This window comes from Dreissena polymorpha, chromosome 12, assembly GCF_020536995.1.
Source record: "Dreissena polymorpha isolate Duluth1 chromosome 12, UMN_Dpol_1.0, whole genome shotgun sequence".
Lineage (NCBI taxonomy): Eukaryota > Metazoa > Mollusca > Bivalvia > Myida > Dreissenidae > Dreissena > Dreissena polymorpha.
Window position 1 is genome coordinate 42184571 of NC_068366.1, and position 23271 is coordinate 42207841.

The 23271-nt window shown below is 33.7% G+C and overlaps 1 protein-coding gene and 1 long non-coding RNA gene across 9 annotated transcripts; both read right to left on the reverse strand.

Annotated features, from left to right (window-relative positions):
* Nucleotides 1-519: 519 nt before the first annotated feature.
* LOC127853076 (ETS-related transcription factor Elf-3-like) lies at nt 520-23005 on the reverse strand. 7 transcript variants are annotated; one of them, XR_008036428.1, is made up of 8 exons: nt 16124-16277; nt 11076-11150; nt 8729-9274; nt 8255-8314; nt 7726-7935; nt 6535-6730; nt 1889-4525; nt 520-1633 (listed from the first exon to the last, which is right to left on the reverse strand). XR_008036428.1 is itself a non-coding variant. In XM_052387262.1 (7 exons), exons 2-7 carry the CDS (start codon nt 11134-11136, stop codon nt 4408-4410), a joined length of 1191 nt encoding a protein of 396 aa, XP_052243222.1. In that variant the 5' UTR covers nt 11137-11150; nt 22816-23005; the 3' UTR covers nt 2643-4407. The 7 variants fall into 7 exon arrangements, 6 of the variants coding, with proteins under 6 accessions (XP_052243222.1, XP_052243225.1, XP_052243223.1 ...); XM_052387262.1 differs by lacking the exons at nt 520-1633; nt 16124-16277 and adding an exon at nt 22816-23005 and having other exon boundaries at nt 2643-4525; XM_052387265.1 differs by lacking the exons at nt 520-1633; nt 16124-16277 and adding an exon at nt 22816-23004 and having other exon boundaries at nt 2643-4525; nt 11085-11150.
* LOC127853077 (uncharacterized) lies at nt 4574-6519 on the reverse strand. Of its 2 annotated transcripts, none has more exons than XR_008036430.1 (3): nt 6410-6519; nt 6282-6377; nt 4574-6185 (listed from the first exon to the last, which is right to left on the reverse strand). It is a non-coding gene; the product is annotated as an uncharacterized LOC127853077 (long non-coding RNA). The 2 variants fall into 2 exon arrangements; XR_008036429.1 differs by having other exon boundaries at nt 4574-6249.
* Nucleotides 23006-23271: the final 266 nt, after the last annotated feature.

Sequence of the window (23271 nt, forward strand, 5' to 3'; positions counted from 1 at the left end):
TCTAATCGGCAGCCTTTTATTGACAGTGCAGTTTTGTAATTCAGTACGCCTCGTGACAGCGATATTTAAAGCCTTAACCACAAATTTGGTTTAAGTTTTTTTATTATTATTATTACCGATAAAAACAACATTCATAATAAGTACATGTCCGCAGCGTTTTTAATTTCTAGTTTATATGCATTTTGACTTCGATTCTTTAGATGTCATATTTTGGTCTCGACATGTCTCGTTTAATAAATATCTAAACACTGAATTTTACTAACTACTTACGTTATTACTGACTTAAAAACAAGTGCGTTATCGTATTACATGTATTCATATTTCAAGTTGCAGGGCTGCACACCTATATGAAAGTGACTATGAACACGATTTTATTTAAATTAAGAATATGTTTTCATGTTTTTTCGACTAGTTTTTCAATCACGTGTATCTAAAATGTGCTTTGTATAAATAATAACATATTATTGTTCAAGATCCGCGAAATTATAGTAAACGTAAACAATAACATAACACAAGCCATCATATTTAACTATATTTTTATTCAAATATGTCATAAACTATATACATATTAAAAATAACAAATACTTTTTTAACAAAATTTTAATACAAATAATTTTGCAAAATAACATCTGTTGAAGTATTAGTAGGTAAATCAATGAACACAATTGTCGATATATATGAACACATACATTTCAAAGTATTTTAACAAATATTGCATATATCCGACCTACGGAAATTGTTAAATACAACAAAAACAAGCACCAGAAAGTAGTAGATTGTAAGCACATGATAACATCAGTATAACAAAGGTACATGTATTACATAACACTGCAATTACATGAATGAGACTTGAAATACGAAAGAAAATAGACACAGAAAACATGTTCTGCATAGTATTATTATTTTGATTATTATGATTATTATTATTATTATGATTATTATTATTATTATTATTATTATTATTATTATATTAATATTATTATTAATATTATTATTATTATTATTACTATTATTATTATTCTGGCATTGTATCAGTATATCATTATCATATCTGGAAACATGAATACAAATTTGACAATACATAACAGTGTTGTATTACTGACACCAGTCTGGACGGCATGTTAGGTGAGAGCAACGATATCGAGCCCCGACAGCGACTGGCAATCACACATTGCACATGTATTAAAAGCTAGTCATGTCGAAAGCCCCCTATCAAATCCCAGGGTATTTCCAAGAGTTTTCGGTTTTAAAAAGCTCGATTGGTTTTACTCCACACAGGGATTACATTAAAAAACCAGTCCCATTAAACATCAAATTACAAATAAAAAAAACTATTGCAAAACAGGTTTTAATGCATATGCGCAAAGTGTCGTCCCATATTAGCCGGTGCAGTCCGCACAGGCTTATCCGGGACGACACTTTCCGCGTAGACAGTATTTTCATTTAGATTAGACTATTTTAAAACGAAAATTTCCAAAACTGGGCATAATGCATGTGCGAAAAGTGTCGTTCCAGATTAGCCTGTGTAGTCCGCACAAGCTAATCAGGGACGACACTTTCCGCCTGAACTTGATTTTCGGTAAGGAGGGACTTCCTCGAAACTCAAAATAGCATCGAGCGGAAAGTGTCGTTCCTGATTAGCCTGTGCGGACTGCACAGGCTAATCTGGAACGACACTTTTCGCACATGCATTATGCCCAGTTTTCTCATAACGCGACTCATATATATTTTCCTATATGGGTTTTATTTTTAATAAATATGGCTTAACCGAAAACATGTCGTAAGATCTTAGATAAGACGGCACACTGAACCACTGAATAGTCAGGCGAAACCACATTACAGAGATCATATGGGACATCTATTAGTCATATAATTACAACATGAATACATGCGAAAGTGAGCATAAGTATTTAAGGTCCTCTAAGATGCATTGCATTATTTTACATAATGATTCCAAAATGTATGCCAAATACAGCATTATATTTACATTAAAATTAGTTAAAAAAAACATCAACAAATGAACAAACATAAGCATCTTAAAAGATACATGAAATGATAAAAATGTAGGTAAGAGAATAGTTATAATAATTTCATCCTGACGTAACATTAAATTTTATGTGTTTAAAACCACACGAGCACAGCGAGATTCAGCAAATATAGCAAATGGTGATGTTATTGAAGTCTCAGAAAGGTTTCCCGAAACGAACCAAACGTCAAACATTTGCCAAAAATAGACACGACTTGCATCGCGCATTGCAAAAAAATATAATTACATTAAAGAAGTGCATTTTATCAAATCACAGACGGATAAATCGCTCACAAGTAGTTTGGTCCCGAAATACCCATGACTCAACCTGACGCTAAGATAGTGCGTTAGTTCAGTGGTTGTAAACTATACTGCGTTTTAAAACACAATATCTAAAGTGGGAGGTATTATAATGTAGAAATATTTAGTGACAATTGAATGATCGCGTAGAGTGTTCACATTACTGCACGCAAAGATCAAAACTCCGGTTTAAGTACATGTAGTTTTGTTAAGTTATTTATATGCACAAGTCTGACTTGTTACCTTGTTAAAAAAACTTCATGTTTTATTTACAAATATTTTAAACAAATGAAGTTTATTAATAAATAAATGGAAATAATTTGGTTTAAAAAACTGTATATAATTTATTCAATGTTGACATTGTAATAAATTCCATAATAGAACCAAATTATAGTATATACAATTTCGAAAAGAGAAACAATAAAAAATGGCCCGGTTTGTTTTTTCTCACCATGGGGAGCTGTTATCTCTTGTAAAACATATACATATCGAAAACAACAGTTGAATACTTTTCCGACATTACATTTAGCTGCATTTAATGCACGTGAAAACACTAAAAGCGTTTATAAATATCATAAGTTAAACAAAAATGCATCATACATGTATACATTAATAAATAGGTTTTGACTGATAATTACGCCAATATCAAGCTAATGAACAAGTCAAAAAGCAGACAAAAGTTGGAACGACATAAATAGTCATACATAGAATGATCAATGCAAAACAAAAATAAATACTTTGACAGAAATATATATTATCTAAAATAATTTTATATACACATCTTATTTTCAAACTAAAAAATAGTATAAAAAAACTATAGAAGTATATTAAAATATATATGTATTTGCTGAGACTATGAAGCGGTACATGTGTTGCATAGAATATTACCAAAATGTGTAGAGATCTACATAAAGTTTAGTTACTTGAGGATATAACTTGTTTTCATCAGTCCTCAAAAGGTTAGGTTACATCAGAACTGCTTCAATAAGATGCGATATGTAAGGAATAGATCTTTGGACTAATCAGTTGGAAGGTATAGCAAGGCAATTAGTTCAACAAGTCTATAATTATTAATTTTCAAATTTAAATTATTCTAATTAAGGATAACATAAATTATATATTTTAAAATAAAACATGATTCTTAAATGCTATCCTTCTGTTATGGCCAATAGGCTCGATCAAAATTGATACATTTTTCTGATTCCCCGGTTGTTTTCAAGCATTTTAAGCACCTGTAAGGGTCCTGTTAACAAATTGACGAAAATCCAATTTTCCGACTTTCTTTCAAAATGAACTATTAATTTAAGTGTTTATAAAGGAGCTAAATAACATTCAGAACCCATACATTTGACTTTTTATAAATTCCGTTTTGTTGACGAGTCTTCCTCAATCGCATTAAAAATGTTTTACAAAATGCCTAATTTATTCCCGTAAAATAGTGTTGTTTTCAGTTTTATGACAATATTGCAATTAATATGTGGAAAATTATATCAACCTAAAAGCTAATACCATCCTAATAAACAAAGAGTATTATATGTACAATAACAAATTATTAGGTTGTGGGTAAGGGCTTGGTAAGACTTTATGGTTGCTCTTAACCTACAAGTGTTTTGTTGTAATTGTTTTTTGGAAATAAACTTTTACGAGTAAACAGCTACAAACATGGTGACCATGGATACTCTATTCATAACAATGAATACACTTAAATGATAAGTGGGTTGTCGATTTAAGCTCTCAACAACATAATGAGCAGTTGTCAAAGCGTATATTGCAACATCTGAACAATTGAAACCTTGTTTAAAACTGATTACAATGTTTTTTTTAACCAAATGAACGTTTAGTAGCAACATGAACTGTTACAATTAAATAACATTGCAATTTTGTTTCAAAACATAACACTACAATACAATTAAAGAATAAAACATTGCTTTAGTATGGCACTGGTTCCTTTGACAAAAAGTCTGCATATGACGGAACACGATTTAATGGGAATGGTTGCTATAGTTTCGACACATCCCGTTAGCAGCACAGTCTCATGTTAAGATGAAGCCAACGGCATCATAACATAGTGCCCTATGAGTTCACATGTATCGGACTTGTCCAGTTGGCCTATATTTGAGCGGCACGTGCTCCCAGTTGAACTTGTACACCAATCGAATGCCGTCTTTTCTGGACATGAGTCCGTCGCGGTAGTAATGCCTGTAAATAAAACACGACAATCAGTATCCGCGGTAGTAATGCCTGAGAAATAAAAAAAACGACAGTCAGTATCGTTCCTTCTGCATCGAACATAAGTTAAAATCCACCCTAAATTGAAATAAATTGAAAATAAAACATTATCTTCGTTTAAAAAATTACGGCTTCAAACGTAAGCTATGTTTATTTTACTGATATGTGTGCATGTATCTTTTTCGGAACATTAACCCATTTATGCCTAGTGGACTCTCCCATCCTTCTAAAGTGGATCAGTTTATTTCCAAAATTAGGGATATCTAGTATATTTATTTCAATATTTAGAATATTTCTTACAGAAATTCCTTTGAGCAAACAGCGCAGACCCTAATGAGACGCCGCATCATGCGTCGTCTCATCTGGGTCTACGCTGTTTGCCAAGGCCTTTTTTCTAGACGCTAGGCATAAATGGATTAAGCAAAATGAAAAAAAAATGCTCGTGTTTACCACAGTATCAGTGCATTTCTTATAAATGAAGACATATCCGCAATTTGTTTTATTTTTGTTAGGTGCGCTATTCTATTTATTGCGCGCAGGGTGTACAAGTGAAATGTGTGTATTGTTAAAGATGAAATTATAAGTTTCAAATGTCATCTTTTAAGAAATGTGATACCCATTCAAGTATACTTACACCAACATGATCTATAAAACAAGCGTCATGTGTACATAGACATGTCGCTTATGAATTATGCAATCATACGGGAACATACAAAACCATCAAACATATACATAAAATATCCGTTGAAACGGACACTAACAGGTTAAACAAAGTAATACAACGAATAAACACGTTTAAAAACATGTACATATCGAGAACGCAAAGGAGTAAAGTATGTCCAATTAGAGATAGTTATTATTTTTATAATCACTCCGTATATGCACAAATACAAGTATAAAAGATTGATGCCGATTCTCTTTATTTGCCCAATTTAACTAGTACATGGCACGAAGCAAACATACACATATGCTATATACATATGTAACTATACACATATGCTATATACACATGTAACTGCGAGTACCTTATGCTATATACGCATGTAACTGCGAGTACCTAATGCTATATACACATGTAACTGCGCGTACCTAATGCTATATACACATGTAACTGCGAGTACCTAATGCTATATATACATGTAACTGCGAGTACCTAATGATATATACACATGTAACTGCGAGTACCTAATGCTATATACGCATGTAACTGCGAGTACCTAATGCTATATACACATGTAACTGCGAGTACCTAATGCTATATACACATGTAACTGCGAGTACTAATGCTATATACACATGTTACTGCGAGTACCTAATGCTATATACACATGTAACTGCGAGTACCTAATGCTATATACACATGTTACTGCGAGTCGCTAATGCTATATACACATGTAACTGCGAGTACCTAATGCTATATACACATGTAACTGCGAGTACCTAATGCTATATACACATGTAACTGTGAGTACCTATGCTATATACACATGTAACTGCGAGTACCTAATGTTATATACACATGTAACTGCGAGTACCTAATGCTGTATACACATGTAACTGCGAGTACCTATGTTATATACACATGTTACTGCGAGTACCTAATGCTATATACACATGTAACTGCGAGTACCTAATGCTATAAACACATGTAACTGCGAGTACCTAATGCTATATACACATGTAACTGCGAGTACCTAATGCTATATAAACATGTAACTGCGAGTACCTAATGCTATATACACATGTAACTGCGAGTACCTAATGCTATATACACATGTAACTGCGAGTACCTAATGCTATATACACATGTAACTGCGAGTACCTAATGCTATCTACACATGTAACTGCGAGTACCTAATGCTATATACACATGTAACTGCGAGTACCTAATGCTATATACACATGTAACTGCGAGTACCTAATGCTATATACACATGTAACTATACACATATGCTATATGCACATGTAACTGCGAGTACCTAATGCCACGACTAAGCTTTTCGAAGTTCATGTCGGCCTTCTTTTTCATCTGCCCCCAACGCCTGGAGCACTCCGTCGTGTCAACGAACTTGAAGGTGCCTTCCTGCTCGTTCTCCCACTTGATGTGCGCACTCCGCACCCCCGAATTCCGCAACTCCTCCAGCAGGAACTTCCACAGCAGGATGTTCTTAGCGCCTGAAAGTAATGATCCTGTCAGTCGTAAGGTAAACATTCAGCAGCTGGATATCTATAGCGCTTGCGAACAAATGTACGAATCGTGGGAGTTTATTATATACGACTTGTTTTAACGGAGACCGGTCAGTCGTTTTGATATCTCCTTCATAAGTAAAGAACTAAGTCCAAGTCTCTGTTAATCAACCTGGATTGCGGCAACCGTTTTTTATGTCGAGAGGTTGGTCAATAATGTGTTCCGACCTTAAGGGGTGAACATTTATGACCAATAAGAGTACACAGAACATACACGATTGACCAATGGGAATATGACGAGCACAAACGAATGAACCTACGAACTATTTAGGGCTTACGTGGGCGTAAAATGCATAGATGAACTTGGTGTATATGTGTATGCTTTTTACATTATATGTATAAGAAAACCAACAGGGTATGCGTCAGAAGAAAATAATATATTATAAGATGAATAGTCCGATGTGTACCAATATAAATGAGTTGATAGTTGAGGGTTTGCAAAATATTGCTTCCTATATATTTGAATCGAACAATTAGTCCGAATAGGAAACAGTTTTCAAAGTAAATGTTTCTATTTTATTAATTCTCGATCTGAAATATTTCAGGAATGAGTTCATCCGCGCCAGAAATTAAGTTTGTATCGCCTAGTCAAGTTACAGTATATTTTGATTTAACAGCAGAGAAAACTGGTGTCAGATAGTGAAATTAAACTGTGTATATGCTTGTCGATGTTTTAAAAAAAGGTTTCAAATAAACAAAGACAAGTAAATGCTTACTTGATTCACTTGATTTCGGTAAATAAACATAATCATAATAATAATAATAATAATAATATAAAAAAATTATAATAATAATAATAATAATAATAATAATAAAAATAATAATAATAATAATAAAAATAATGATGATGATGATGTAATAATAATAACAATCATAATTTTTATGAAAATTGTTTAACTCAACAAAAATCACTTCCAGCTCACCTCGCTTACAGCGCTGGTTTTGATTGTATGATCCGCCCAGGTCGTCGTCGGGGGTCGAGTCCATGTAAGACATCTTTGACAAGGCGGCGTGCTTCTGATGACTTCTCTTCAGGAACGTGCAGGGACGGCCCCGCTTGTTGGGGGACTTATCTGAGTCTAGCTTGTCCATGCACGGGATGTTGTTGTAGACGAGACTTCCGGTGTTGAATTCTGGGAATATGGCAAAAGCATAGGATATGAAGGTAAGACATATTTTATCGCGAACTTTTCTTGTTTCTAAACGCAATAATTTCATACGTAGTAATCTACGCGCTGTGTCAAGAATCATACATGATTTAGTAAGAACTAACTATAGTGAGTGAATTCTGTCCTACATTTTAAATCAATTAGATTAATATTTTGTTGTAATAAAACCAAAGAGGTTGTGGTGTTAACCTGTCGAGCCATTTCTGAAATGTGAAACGTTTAAAAGCTACGAAGATGTCAACTTATGTCCACACGGTGGAATGAAATGTGTTGAAATACTTACGAGAATAGATATGTGGATGTGGGCTTTGCATGCAAGTGGTCGCCATATTCGGGAGTTCTACTGAAAGAGGACAAAGTTGAAAACGTGACAAGTGCAGGATTTTAGTATATAATTTTTTTTATGTTTGTCATTAATGCTCATGAACGTCGGAGTAAACAGCAGCACACATAACAAAATTAAGGGATTTTTTATATAAATAAATTAATCATTCAATAAATCAATAAAGCAATAAATAAATAAACAAATAAATAAATAAATATATATATTTATAAAAATAAATAAATAAATAAATAAATAATTAGTGACTATTAAAACTATTATTATAACTATTAATATAATAATAATAATAATAATAATGATAATAATAATAATAATAATAATAATAATAATAATAATAATAATACTTATTAATTATTATTATTATAATGATAATCATCATTATTATTATTTGTGCAGAAACAAAACATAATATACCGCTGTCCTCGCTGTCATATCCGGGCGGGGAGTTGTCAGGGTAACTTCCGGTTGAGCTGTCGGGCGATCCTTGGTAGAAGCCGGTTCCTGTTATGTAGTATGGGTACTCATATGGCTGATTCTGTGGGCACACTGACGTCGGCGCATTGTCATATGATGAATAATACATGGTCTGACAGTCGACCGGCGCGTTACTATTATTGTCATTGCAACCGAGGGGAGGAACCGGTGAACATGCAGGGTGAATTGCGATCGGACTGTTGATGATTCCCGTGTGATGGTATGCCTGCGGCGAGTGGCTCGTGAGGCTGTGCGAGCCGGTCTCGTAGGTGACGGCTGCAAGGGCGGTCGCGGGGGACGCCGTCTTCATCTCGGTGAGATCGGAGCTACTGCGGCTGTCGTCTGAGAGCCCAATAGGGTCACCGAGGGGGTGCAGCCCCTTGCTGTACTGCTGGTGGGAAGGCACCCATCCGTGTGAGAGCGGATAATCCTCGTTCACGTCAGATTGGGGCGAGTGACCCGTCACACGTAGTTCGTCCTCCATTTCTGGAAACATAGTGTCTTTCCTTATGTTTTTCGATAGCCCATTTATGTCAGTTAATGCTTACACTGGTCAGTCATAGCATATGTATTATCATTATTGTTTAAAATGGTATTAATTGAACGAACGCAAAATATTAACCGATTCCTGTCGACAACTTTATAAATAACCAATCAATCGAGTATGAAATAAACTAAACTCCATTTGACTTAATGCGAAAATGGATTAAAGAATTAAGGAGAAAATTAAGCCAGAAAAACACAAGAATGAGGTAGACCACGCCAAAAAAAAATTAAGAATTTCACGTTTCGCGTTTTATTAAGTTATGCACACCATGATTTGCACCAATAGCATATAGTATACCAGGCACATACCAGTTTTCCGTGTTTCAATATTCAATTTCATGTAAATATATTTTAAAAAGCAGCTTTAAGAGATTCAATGATCTATATTTGTTGCGCCTATCAACAGTAATAAAAATCAGAAAACAAAGTACGAATAGTAGTTGCAATTAATCGACGAACAAATCTGGATTTTAAGCGTTTATAACAAATATGTTTTTTTCAATACAGTGGCGATGGAGAAAAAAACTGTGCTCATATCAAGCTCCATATTAACCCATTTATGCCCAGTGGACTCTCCCATCCTTCTAAGTTGGATCAATTTATTTCCAAAAGTAGGGGTGTCTGGTATATTTATTTTTATATTTAGAATATTTCTGACAGAAATTTCTTTAAGCAAACGGCGCAGACCCAGATGAGACGCCGCAATGTCATTTTTTCAGGACGCTAGGCATGAATGGGTTAACGACGTTTGCTACAGAGTTGCATAAACAAATGTATGCCTTGAACCAAATATTAATTATAAGTTTGGTAGTCAAATATTCTAAATTGTAGAATAATGTAATTATTCTAAGCATATGTATTATTTAACCCATTTATACCTAGCGTATAGAAAAAAGCCTTGGCAAACAGCGTAGACCCATATGAGACGCCGCATGATGCGGCGTCTCATCAGGGTCTGCGCTGTTCGCTTAAAAGGAATTTCTGTAATAAATATTCTAAATATAGAAATATAGTATACTAGAAATCCCTAATTTTGGAAATCAATTGATCCAATTCAGAACGATGGGAGAGTGCACAAGGCATAAATGGGTTAAAATGCATGTAACATCTCTTACGTAGCCGAGACAATTGAGCATGTACACCTTGATATTATTTGTTGATTCTGTATAATACTTTATTGAAGATGTTGGCGAACACTCCTATATATTTAAATAAGGATAAGTATATCTGAGTCATTCCACTAAAACTTTCGCCGTAAGTATCATTGCAAGCATGCACAACTTACATGACCAGGATGCAAATAATGGGACGAAATGCACGAACTTAATATTGCACACATATTCATCGAGTACAATGTTAAACTTAGTTTGTTTGAATTAAAGCGAACGCGTCGTTGCTTCGATTTTGTTAATGTCATTTGTCAAAAATACGAGAATTTGTTAACAAATTCCTGATAGTGACTGTGCTAGACAGAAGAAACTTCTCGGCCAGCTATGATATAGGATTATCCGTCATTCTTCATAAAAATATACTCTAAAGTGTCTGACGAAGCGAAAATATATAAGCCGCGCTCTAAGAAAACTGGTCTTAATGCATGTAAGTTCAATGTTTTCTGAGTTTAGTCTGTGCGGAATAGGGACGACACTCGCCGCTGTCACGTAAAGTATCGTCCCTGATTGGCCTGTGTGGACCTCACAGAGCAAGACTCGTATAGAAATATATAAAATAAACAACATCTTACTGTAAGTACCTAAAACTTCGTCAAACGGTGGATTCCCCGCCTCCATCCTATGTTCGGGCATGAAGAGATATTATCCTGCAAACACACAATGAGCGCATTCTGACAATTAACAGTTAACATAAATATGTAGCTTACCTGACTTTGAAACCGACTTTTTGAAAATGAAAATGTTTAAAGACTAAAGTCTAATAATTTTCCTCGAAAATCACCACACAATACCTCCAATGTCAAGGGTCGTCAGAACACAATGTGATCAGGACAAGACACACTTGCAGTGTATAGGCTGCATACAGAACTATCGAACAAGAGAGAATAGACGACTAAAGAGGAGCAATTAGCTAAACGGATACAGGCATCTTATTTGAAGAGTTTAACTAAAGTGTCGCGATTATTTATATATTCAAAGCGCGCATCGGCGGTTTCTAAAGATCTAATCGAGATTTAAAGATGCTTGGGCTCGATAATGTTTACGGGATGTCACGATGTATCCTTGTATTCGATAACACAGAAATAACTAGTATTGTAGGCGTTGTTGTCACTCATTCCATCTGCAAATGATCAGTTTATGTATATGTATATTTAAGTTTGATATACTTTCGTTCGTAATACTGGCTTTAACCATGCAAGCTCTTGCTCAAAGTTAATATATTAACTGATCCTTCACCTATCGACAGAAAGAACCATTATCAATAATAAAACACTATTAATCTAGGGTTAAGTAATGAGCCGTGCGTTTAATGCACGTGCGTAAAGTGTCGTCCCAAATAAGCATGTGCAATGCGCACGCGCAAATCGGGGACGCCCCTTTACGCTTAAACTAGACTTTTGTTCAGAAGAGACTTTCTCGCAAAGACAAATATCATAAAAGTGTAAAGTGTCGTCCCTGATTAGCCTTTGCGGACTGCACATGCTAATATGGGACGACTCTCTATGCACATGCATTAAACCCCCCTTTCACAGAGCACGGCTCAGTTATGTATTGTTTTTACATTCTACATTATATAAGCAGCACAGGCATGGTTCAGTTCACCTTTAATTACATTATCCTATAGACTAAAACGCATCTTCCAGGTAAATGTATACCCAAGACATAGTATATCGCGCAAGGGTGTTATAACATACCACAAAAGTATATTATTTCATTCAAGGAAACTGAATGCACTTACCATGAATAAAGTTATTGTTTACAACGTAAGTTATTTTGGGGCAATATGTTCATTCAAGTTTTGTACATGGAGTAAAAAGCGAATTTAAAATTTAAAAAAAAACACAACTATTTTGAATACACGATACGTTCATGCTGATAATTGATACATATGTTAATTTGTATTGACATATCACTAGCAACATGTTGTTAACTGAATCCTTTTTTATATAATCAACTATTGTATAGTCAATATGCATAAAAATATATGTAACGCGCTTGAAAAGAAAGTTACAAAGTTAATTGAGGTTGAACTAATTATAAATATGTATAATACTAGTTATACAATGACGTGTCGCTTTAGTGTAAACCTATTTATTTTAGCTCGATTGCATCGAAATCGTAAGGTTTATATAAACGCTCTCGAGTCCGATTCCTGGGCCTAGAACCAGCTCTTGGTGTATTTGAGCAAGATCTAAAGAACGCTCCGGTGGGGATCGAACCCATGACCTCCCGGTCGCTGTGCGGACACCTTATCCATTACACCACGGCAACCTCTTGTATTGTCGCTTTACACAATACAATAAGCAGAATAATTGCACAATTTACTTCAAATCATTGCAGTATAGTTAATTGCAAAAGTGATTGGAAAGTATTCTAAAGTTATGAATTATAAAACGATAAGCTATTCTTTGCCTTAATCGTACACTATTTTGAATGTGTCATGCACTATGTGTAGGAACAACCCCTGCAGCCGCAACATCAACCCATTTATGCCTAATGGACTCTCCCATCCTTCTGAATTGGATCAATTTATTTCCAAAGTTAGGGATGTTTAGTATATTTATTTCTTTATTTAGAATATTTCTTAGAGAAATTCCTTTCAGCAAACAGCGCAGACCCTGATGAGACGCCCCCATCATGCGGCGTCTCATCTGGGTCTACGCTGTTTGCCAAGTCCTTTTTTCTAGACGCTCGGCATAAATGGGTTAATTAGCATCAGCAGTTGATGTTAGTATGACAGCGATTGCAGTACAGGATTAAATTTCTCAGTTCTAAACGGCATTATATGATTGAGTCTCGCCGTGGGAAAACGAGATTTAATGCATGTGCTTAAAGTGTAGTCCAAAATTAGTCTATCGAGTGAGCACAGGCTAATGGAGGCGACACTTTCCGCCTGTGGACTGGGCTATAAGAGGCTTCCTTTAAACGAAAAATAAACGACTTCACAGTCTAATCTGGGAGACACTACGCACATGCATGAATTCCGGTTTTCCAACAGCGAGGTACTGTTCTAAATTGTGTTGATTCTTTATCTTATGATCGAGAGTTGAACTCTTTTCAGTTAAAGTAAAGATGCAGAATCGTTCCTGTTATCGGCGCCTTTATTTTTACAAAACATCCAAAGCCGGCCTGTAATGAACATCTTATATCATCGGAAACAAAAGGACCGAAACAAAACTTGCGCATTTCAATTCAATATGATCATTCAAATTGATACTGTTTCAAGTATGTTGTGACATAGGGTGTGTAAACCAATCAGTACGAAGCTCTAGATTGCTGATTCGCGTGCGAGATTGTTCGTTTTCTCTCTGATTTATCCGTTTTTGTTTTGGTAAATTGTATTGAGATGCTCTCGTGTAAAACTACTCACAATAAGCTTTTTGAAATGTGAGAGTCCATCTTTATGATAATTGCGACAATGCGATGTGCGTCTTTGTTTCAGAACAATTGACTTCTGTGAATGTCGCACACTAATATTGCAACGCTGTATTCAGCTGTAAAATGTCCAATGACTTTAAACATTCTTTGGTCTTTTCTTACAGTTGTATTCTTTTTTTTCATTTTGTTGTTACAAATAAAAGCTTATAAGAAAATTGTATTAGATTAAGTACTACAATACATTAACTACGTAAATGTCAATCTTTCGAAATATCTGGGGGTACGGCGGGCAAAACTTTTTGTCGGCTATTATACATTGCACTGAATAGATTTGATTATGATAATTTTATATTCAAATTGTTATCATACAAAAGTTGTTTTATTGCAGTTTCCATTATTGCCGCAATTATTAAGGAAACCGAATACATGTTAGAAGGTGTTGATTACTTTTAATGAACATGTGCATCATGAACAAGTTGATCTTCATAAAGAAAGGGTAGAACAAGTCTTTTTAAACTTAATACTGTTGATTGCACAAAAAGAATATATAAGAAGCAATCGCATTATCTCTGCACATAATTTCATGCATGGCTTGAATCGTATGTAGTATGGATCATTTTGGACAAATTATGAAAGCAGTGTAATAATCAAGTTTAACTTTTTTAATTATATAAAGTTTATTGTGCGCTAAAGGGGCCTTTTCACGTGTTGGAAAATTGATAAAATTAAAAAAAAAGTTGTTTCAGATTCCCAAATTTTCGGTTTAGTTATGATTTTTGTGAGGAAATAGTAATATTGAGCATTTACCATGCTCAACAAATATCCTTTATATGCATCTTTTGATGATTTGAAAACCTGAAAATTATAAAGCGTTGCAACGCGAAACGATTGAATAATTTGAAAAGTTCTGTTGATGCCGTTATATTTTGGGAAACTACGAGGATTGCTCATATAAGTAAAAAAAAAATCCGCTCATAGTATGAGCACGGAAGGTCCAGTGGTTTAAGCTGGGGACTTTTTACTCCAGGCCCCGTGTTCACAAAACGATTTTGCAATCGAAAATCGATTTTAACTTACATCGATTTTCATTTTTTGCCCATTAACTTCAATGGAAATCCATTTTCAATGACAAGCAAAATCGATTTTCGATTGCAAAAAAAATGTTTTTTGAACACGGTGCCAGGACCCCAGGGGTCAGTGCTACGAGCACAGGTGAGGGTTACTTTTTTCCCTTTTTTAAATGTATTCTTGTTTGTTTTACTGGAGATAATATAGGTCCAATGTTTATTTTTTTCAATATAACGCATTTAATGACAAGCTTCAATACATGCCAAAATCTGTGAAAAGGCCCCTTTAAAGTGCCGTAGTGAGCATTCGAAATAATACACCCTACAAAAACGGTTTAAAGCTTGCAATTTACGCACTTTGCATTGTAAATGTTTGTTTCGACCATGATGCAACAAATCAATCGGCAGATACGTGTGATTGTAGTTTTTGAAGATTAATGAACGAACTTTGTTTCTTATCAAGCTATATTATTAGCGAATTGTTACCCAAGCAGTGAACTGAGTAAATGTCAAAAGAGGTCGGCAAAGTAATAGGTCGTAAAGGTGTCGTAAAGTTTAACAGGAGTGTGTGTTAGTTGTCAATTGGTTAAAATTAACGCCCGACTAATTATCAAGTCTATTATGTTAACGAATAGCTATATCAGCAATAACAAATAAATTTAGAATGACATAATAGAGTTACGCAATATTTTCAAACGGTTTTAATATTTTATATCAAGTTATTTAATTAATAAAATATCAATGAATGAATGAAATCGAAACGCAGGATTTTTTGCACAATATGTATAAGTGGCGAAACGATTCACGCAGTTGTTGTATAACAATATCATATTATTTGATCGAACACAAGTTAAGCTTGCGATTATGAATAATGCACACCATGTATTCAACTGATGCCGGCGTGCACATACCTACACCTGCCGTTGAACCTTCGTTATACCATATATACATTCATTCGGAAAAACAAAAACAAATACGAACTATATTTGTAATACATTTCCTTAAGTTTACTTAATACTTGTACGTGGAAGAAAAAAAACTTCAATTGCTTCCCATAAAATTAATAACAAATAGTATCCCCAATTTTGCTTTAAATTCAATAAAACTGCATATTATTGAAATTATTAATAAATTAGATAATATAATGTATTTTAAAATCGATTTAAGTCTCTTACCTGTGTATGATTTTCAAAATGTTTTCTCTTATATCATCTTATTTATAACAATCATCGAGCACGAATTTTACTACTTAAAGCTTAAGAAATAGTCGTCTGCATGTCGCTTTTCGTCTGCAAATAGCACATGGGTTTACCAGCTAAGCTATTTTATACCCGTGACCCAGTTTCGATTTATTACCACGTGATCCGGGGGTTGCCATGTATTTTCAATCAATTTAAGATTACTAGTTGTAAACATAAATAAAAAACCCGAGTTAACGCGATGCACTCTATCGAATTCTCTTGACGTGTGCTAAAGTTGTCTTTAATTAATAGATACTTTCTTTTAGTCAAATTTATGTTATTAAATGAATAAAGTCATCATAGATTCGTTGAAGTCGTTGGTAACAATATTTTAATAAAAACACTATTTTTCACTTAATATCGTAGGTTTAAAAATAGACCAAAATAGACGCTGTATCTGGAAGACTTGCACATAAGGGTAAAGCGGGTTTATGATATCATAACAAGACTTGACGCTTGTTTGATTTAATTAATAAACTGAAACCTGACTTGATAAGGGCTAACCGAAGTAAAGACAATGAATTTATTCAAAACAGACATCGGCGTTTAAAGTCAAATTAAGAAGATACGTAAGCCTTTAAAGGGATCTTTTCACGCTTTGGTAAATTGACAAAATTGAAAAAAGTTGTTTCAGATTCGCAAATTTTCGTTTTAGTAATGATATTTGTGAGGAAACAGTAATACTGAACATTTACCATGGTCTAATATAGCCATTATATGCATCTTTTGACGATTTTAAAACCTAAAAATTATAAAGCGTTGCAACGCGAAACGATTGAATAATTTGGAGAGTTCTGTTTTTGTCGTTAAATTTTGTGAAACTACGAAGATTGCTTATATAAGGTATAAAATATATCAAGTATGTGTAATCGGCGGAATAGCTCAGTAGGCTAAAGCGTTTTTACTTCAGGACTCTGGCAGGACTCCAGGGGTCACTGGTTCGAAACCTGGTCCGGGCAATGTTCTTTTACTTTTTTAAATTTTATTCTTGATTTTTTACTGGAGCTTTTACGATCCAATGTTTACATTTATCGATATAAAGCATTTTATGAATAAGTTAAAAAATGCCAAAATCTGTGAAAAGGCCCCTTTAAAAAGGAAAAAAGGAACACGATAATCGGTATCATGATTTAGCGGACGCCAATATAGTGCATGAAATACTTGTTTTAAGAATAAAAAACAGCGCCCCAATGCAACGTATTCGAAGCACTTCAACCGAATACAATTTCGCCTTATTACAACAATTTTACATTCATAAAAATATCAAACACCATTTTTACAAATAAAATAGCATCTACTGGGAAATGCTTATATAAAAGTGCAATTTATTATTATTTGTTCGCTTATTGATGCAAGTAAACACGCACGGGTAAGTATACAAGTATGAGTACATCGTTCATGTGTGTTATTGTAAGAAAAATAAACAGATTACATCATTGCATCAGAGTCGCGTCAAACGTTCAAAAACTAGCTTTCGCAATTTTTTAATAAAAATAGTAAAAAAATGCTCCATTAAGTTAACTAAAGATATTGGCAGATCGGACTTATTAAGAGCGGCAGTAAAATCATTAAATTGTCTAGATTTTAATCACGGATCTTTCGGCATCATTATCAAGACAAGAATAAAATTTAGGAATTAAAAACCGTCAGAAAAGAGGGACTTAAAACCAGTGCCCTATGTGTTAAAAGGCCATCTCCACTTGACCATCAATGTTTAAATACCATTTTAGCCCTTTTATATTTGATAGTTTTAAGAGATCCACGTGTTAACAAAATTTAACGAAAACAGCAGCATCCCATCTAATTTTTTATTAGTGTCTTACTTGTGACGCCTTATCACAGTATCAATTTAAAATGATTTAAAAGCAGCTGTAATTTTAGTACAAGTCCACGTTATGTATAGTATTTCGCTCCTCGATTTTTAGTGTTCTTTAATTTGTTGACATAGAGAAAAAAAGGTTTGATAACTTTTATTTTTACATTATCTGGACAAGTCATTTCAATACCCCTTTCTGGCAACGTGAGCTTTTTGAGCAATTAGTTTTGATAGACTTGAGCCGTTCTTATACTATTGTCATTTATATTGTGCCTGCCTCGCATGCATTGCCCATATACAAACAACCCGCATTACATTCTGGCATGCGTTCATCATAAAATCAGGAAAATTGTGGATATTTATGTTTAGTTCTATATTGCAAATTACAAATATTGTATTAGTATATTTTCACAGATTACTTATTTAAAAAAATGGTGTTGACGTTTTCAATAATTGTAATTGTCTTAATAAATAAACTAAGTATTTGTTGTGTCCACGAATAAAAAGTATAAGTGTTACGTATAATATCTAATGTCATTATTCTTTCAATTACTAAAAAAAGAATTATTCATTCAAATAATTACACAATGTTTTATGATTTTTGAATACGAACACAATGGCAGTTGTGGCTTCAGTACTTTGATGGAGGACTGTTTTTACACATATTACCATTTATACATAAATTATATTTGGCAGCAAATTAGGGGAAATAAGGAGTTATTATCAATATTCCGATGGATACAGTCTGAGACAAGTATCAGAACTTTACTATGAGGTTGTCATCCTGTTTATGTATGTTATATGTTTGTTAAGAAGCCGAACAGCCAAGTTAATGCAAAATTGTTTCCTTAAAATTAAATTATCAGTATGTAGTATGCGCATTTTAATTGGGTGCATGTTTTAAAACGTTTTTTTTATTACATTGTATATACATTTAAGTCACAGAGCAGTTTGCTCTATGCATCGTTCATTTACCTCTGCTCTGCCGTCGGCTTTTATGCAAATTGACCGTAGTTGTCCGGAAAGTTCATACACAGATGAAATGCAGAAATATGCAATACAATCTTTTTTTATTTTGTATACAGACAAAATGATTTATTGACGTAAACTTTACAGTTTTTGGGCATTTACAACTAGTTATACATGTATTTATTTCAACGTGAGTGCGTATAGCTATATAATATAACTATCATATTGATCGTGAAAGGATTATCATACAAAAATACATGATTTGATATGTACAGAAATGAAGTTATAAATGAAACATTTAAGAAATAGTAAACCCTACTGAGGTCCCTATGGCATTATAGTGACCAGCCAGGCAGCCACAAACCGTATATGGACCGAAGCCGTAGGCTTAGGTCCATATACAGTTTTTGGCTGCCTGGTTGGTCACTATAATGCCATTGGGACCGAAGTGGAGTTTACTATTTTTTTATATTACACCGAAGAGTGTCCCCTGTATCATTGTACAGTGTTGTACCGGCTTTCCGTACTTTTATTTTTCATGCAACTGAATGCGCAAACGATGACGTATATCGTGTGAAGTAGTTTCTCTGACGAAACATTCCAGTTGGAGCTAAATTCTATGGATGTTAAGGACATGTCGGACGTGGTGTTTTTTAACAGTTAGTTGTTTGTGTTAGCACAGGAGTTTGAAATTTTATCAATATAGCTAATCTAATGGCTAAATAAAAAAAATATACCCCTATATAGTATAAAGACTAGTCTTTATACTATATAGGGGTATATATTTTTTTATTTAGCCATTAGATTAGCTATATTGATAAAATTTCAAACTCCTGTGGTGTAAGGCATCGAACGAATGCCAAACGTATTTCGGATTGTGTGTTTATCATGCATAATGTTAACTTCGATAGGAATACAATAAAATAGTGTGATTTAAAATAAGTTTCGATACGGGGATGAAAGAATATAAAATGGAAGTGAATATTGTTTTGACTTTATTGTTATAAACATTGGATGTTAACGTTGGCATTCAGGTCAGCGTGTCGTTTATTCTAAATTCAGTTTTTTTACTCTTGTTAATGCTGAATTAGTTTCAATGCTGTTTAATAAAACGTTTCAACACAGTGCACATTTAGTGGTGTGTAACCCCGAACGGTCCATATACAAAAAATAGTGACCGGTCCATATACTATTAGATTCCTCTATCGCATTTTACAGACTGAAACCAGTCATATAGATATAGAAAGACCAATATCTCTGAGGTGTAATATTCCTAAATATTTGAAATTGTAAATACAAACTTAATTTTACCAAAATAAGATTTTTTTTTTTTAATGACTAAGTATGCAACAATAATATTTGAGTTTTTTTCTAGATATACAGATGATGAATAGAATTGATTTAATTATTAATTTGCACATAAAAAATGGATGATGAAAAAAATGTAAACACAGCAAAGTTAATAACACGTTATATAAGACGAGTTGATATGAAAAAACTATTTGATGAGGACAAATGAATCAGTTAATGTTAGAAGAACTATCTCCCGGACTAGATAAATTGAAACATGCATTGATAATGAATTATTTAAGTGTTAAATTGTACAAAAAATATTTTGGTGTACAAAATAAAAATATGCAAATATAGTGTATGAGTTTTGTTATAGAAACATTTAGATGATAACTAACATATGAGTCGTGTTCTGAGAAAACCGGGCATAATGCATGTGCGTAAAGTGTCGTTCCAGATTAGCCTGTGCAGTCCGCACAGGCTAATCTGGGACAATACTTTCCGCTTTAATGGTATTTTTCGTTTAAAGGAAGTCCCTTTTTACCGAAAATGTAGTAAAAGCGGAAAGTGTCGTCCCTGATTAGCCTGTGCGGACTGCACAGGCTAATCTGGGACGACACTTTCGCACATGCATTATGCCCGGTTTTCTCAGAACACGACTCATATATATTTAATTCTGAGCTTGTACAGAAACATTTGAAGGATGAAAACGACAGACAACTTGCTTAGGTTTTTAACTATTTTTTGTTCGAAGTTCCCATTAATTCAACAAATTTAAACAAACTTAGTCTCCTATAAAAGTGCGCTTTGACAAATTCTTTTCGTAGTGAAGTGACAGGAATATCATAATTAAATGATACTTGACTTCAATATTTCTGACATAACATTTTGTGCATAAGCGCTGAGATATTTCTATATTGCTATGTCCGCCTATTTCAATGGCTTCTTTGAGCGACGATAATCGTAACTTTGAAAGACAGATTGTTTTGGTTAAAAATGAAGATAGGGCTCAAACCCGAACGTGCATTAAAATAATTTGTATGTCAATAATGAGTTGCTATTATTTATTGAATTGTACCAAGCTTGTTTAAAAACAAGTATTTCCGTAGACCTTACAAACAATAGGGACGGTATCGATATTGACAGAAGAGGGATTGCATAATACGTATGAAAATCCGTAAGTATCATAAATAAATAGTTTATGTATACGACCTCAAGAGACCCTGGTTCAAGTTTGCGTAATCATTCTTTCTGAAAAACATTTTTATTCAAATTTTAGTTATCAATGAACAAAAAAAATCTTTACTATTTTTTATATTATTATTATTATTTATTATTATTATAATAATTATTATTATTATTTGCATCATCATTATCAAGGGGTATTTACGCTACCATATTCATGCTTCCGTTCTGCAAGACAAAGATTACTTCACAATAAAGATGTTTCTATGATTCAGTTTCAATTTTACATTCACAATCGTGCAAACAGTGTGAACGACCTGCATTGTTGCCTGTGTTTAACAAGGGTTTCGAATGCCCTTGGTTCACAATTCATACCGAGTTTACATGAGCAAGAGCACATTTCAATTGTTCAAGCAATTGATGTTGTTCCATTTAGAATCTCTGGCTGCAGCTTAGACATTCAAATCGGTGATAAACTACATATGCATCATAATGTTTTAACTTCGTCCGACTTTATTTCACATGACCAGGCGATGACCCCAACTCCCCCGCTAAGTTCAATGAAATTAAACCTAAAAACGTGTTCGTATAACCATATAGCCGACCAAAGAAAATAAAACTTATTGAAATCGACGAAGTTATAACGATTTGGAAAGTATGATGTAAAAGTTCTTTGATAAAGCAACATTTCCTTAAAGTACAGTGAATAAAATACATGTACTCAATTCGCACCTATCGCTTTCGAACATAAACACCAGGATATCCACTTTTAACTAACAAAATGGTTTTAGTGAAATAAACCTGAATTAATTTCATTAGAAGTGACGTCTTTTTAAAAGAGTTAAACCTATTTCAAGTGGACAGGGTCTATACCGCCTTATACCAACTGTAATCTGACCGCTGGATTCGTCACATAATTAAGTATAAATTTAGGTATGCGTATCCTCATTTACCTCATTCATATATCTATCTTTAAAACCGGTTTGGGTTGTGTAACTCTAACGATTGCGCGGAATTTTCGAAACCTACGTTTCCGTTTTCTTCTAGGGCCTCTAGACATTTCAAAAGAAAAATTAAGTATGTATATTGTATGTTTCCATTTTCATGGAATGGAAACAAAGACATTATAGAGATGTAATATATCTATGACATAGCCAAAGAATTCAAAATGTATAAAATTCAAATATGCGTTCATAGTTTTCTGTCTAGAAACATCTCAATAATTTGTATATTTCTTACTTTGACTAGAAAACAATCTTTGAAATATTTTTGAAATGATAAAATGTTCATTATCTTTATCGGAAATTAGAAACGTCAAAAACATATTATATAGACCTCATAAACCATGACAAAAATCAATTCTTACATGTAGTGTCGAGTTCATTCCAATTATTTATAGTGCAATCCAAATTTTGAGCAGTGCATGCTAGACGTTGAACAAAGTATGCTTAACGTAAAAAAAAATCTATAAACAAAAACAACTGCATAACAATTAATTAAAATGTACAAAACTGTTTCACTAATCACTCTTTCACTTCAGTAAAGTTGGACAAAATGTTGAAACCTTTACTTATTAAGATATTTGTAGTGTTATAATAGGGAAATAATAATATTCGTTTTGTTCCTCGTGAGCTTAAAGATAATTCAAAATACAAATTGCAATTATAACTATAATGTGCAAGCCAACCATATGCAAATTAATGGCTAACAAGTGGCCTTCAAGCACACGACCCAAATCAACAAGAAGCTAATGTGAAGGGACTCTGACCTTGTCCCCAAAGTTTGTCATTATGACATTGATGCTAGTCTAGATAAACACTCA

Coding starts and splice junctions, on each gene's coding strand:
- LOC127853076 (XM_052387262.1), bottom strand. CDS start 11,136: ATGCCCGAACATAGGATGGAGGCGGGGAATCCACCGTTTGACGAAGTT. Junction 9,275..11,075: donor CGAAGTTTTAGGTACTTACA/GTAAGATGTTGT, acceptor CTATGTTTCCAG/AAATGGAGGACGAACTACGT. Junction 4,526..6,534: donor AAGCTTAGTCGTGGCATTAG/GTACTCGCAGTT, acceptor TTTTATTTACAG/GCATTACTACCGCGACGGAC.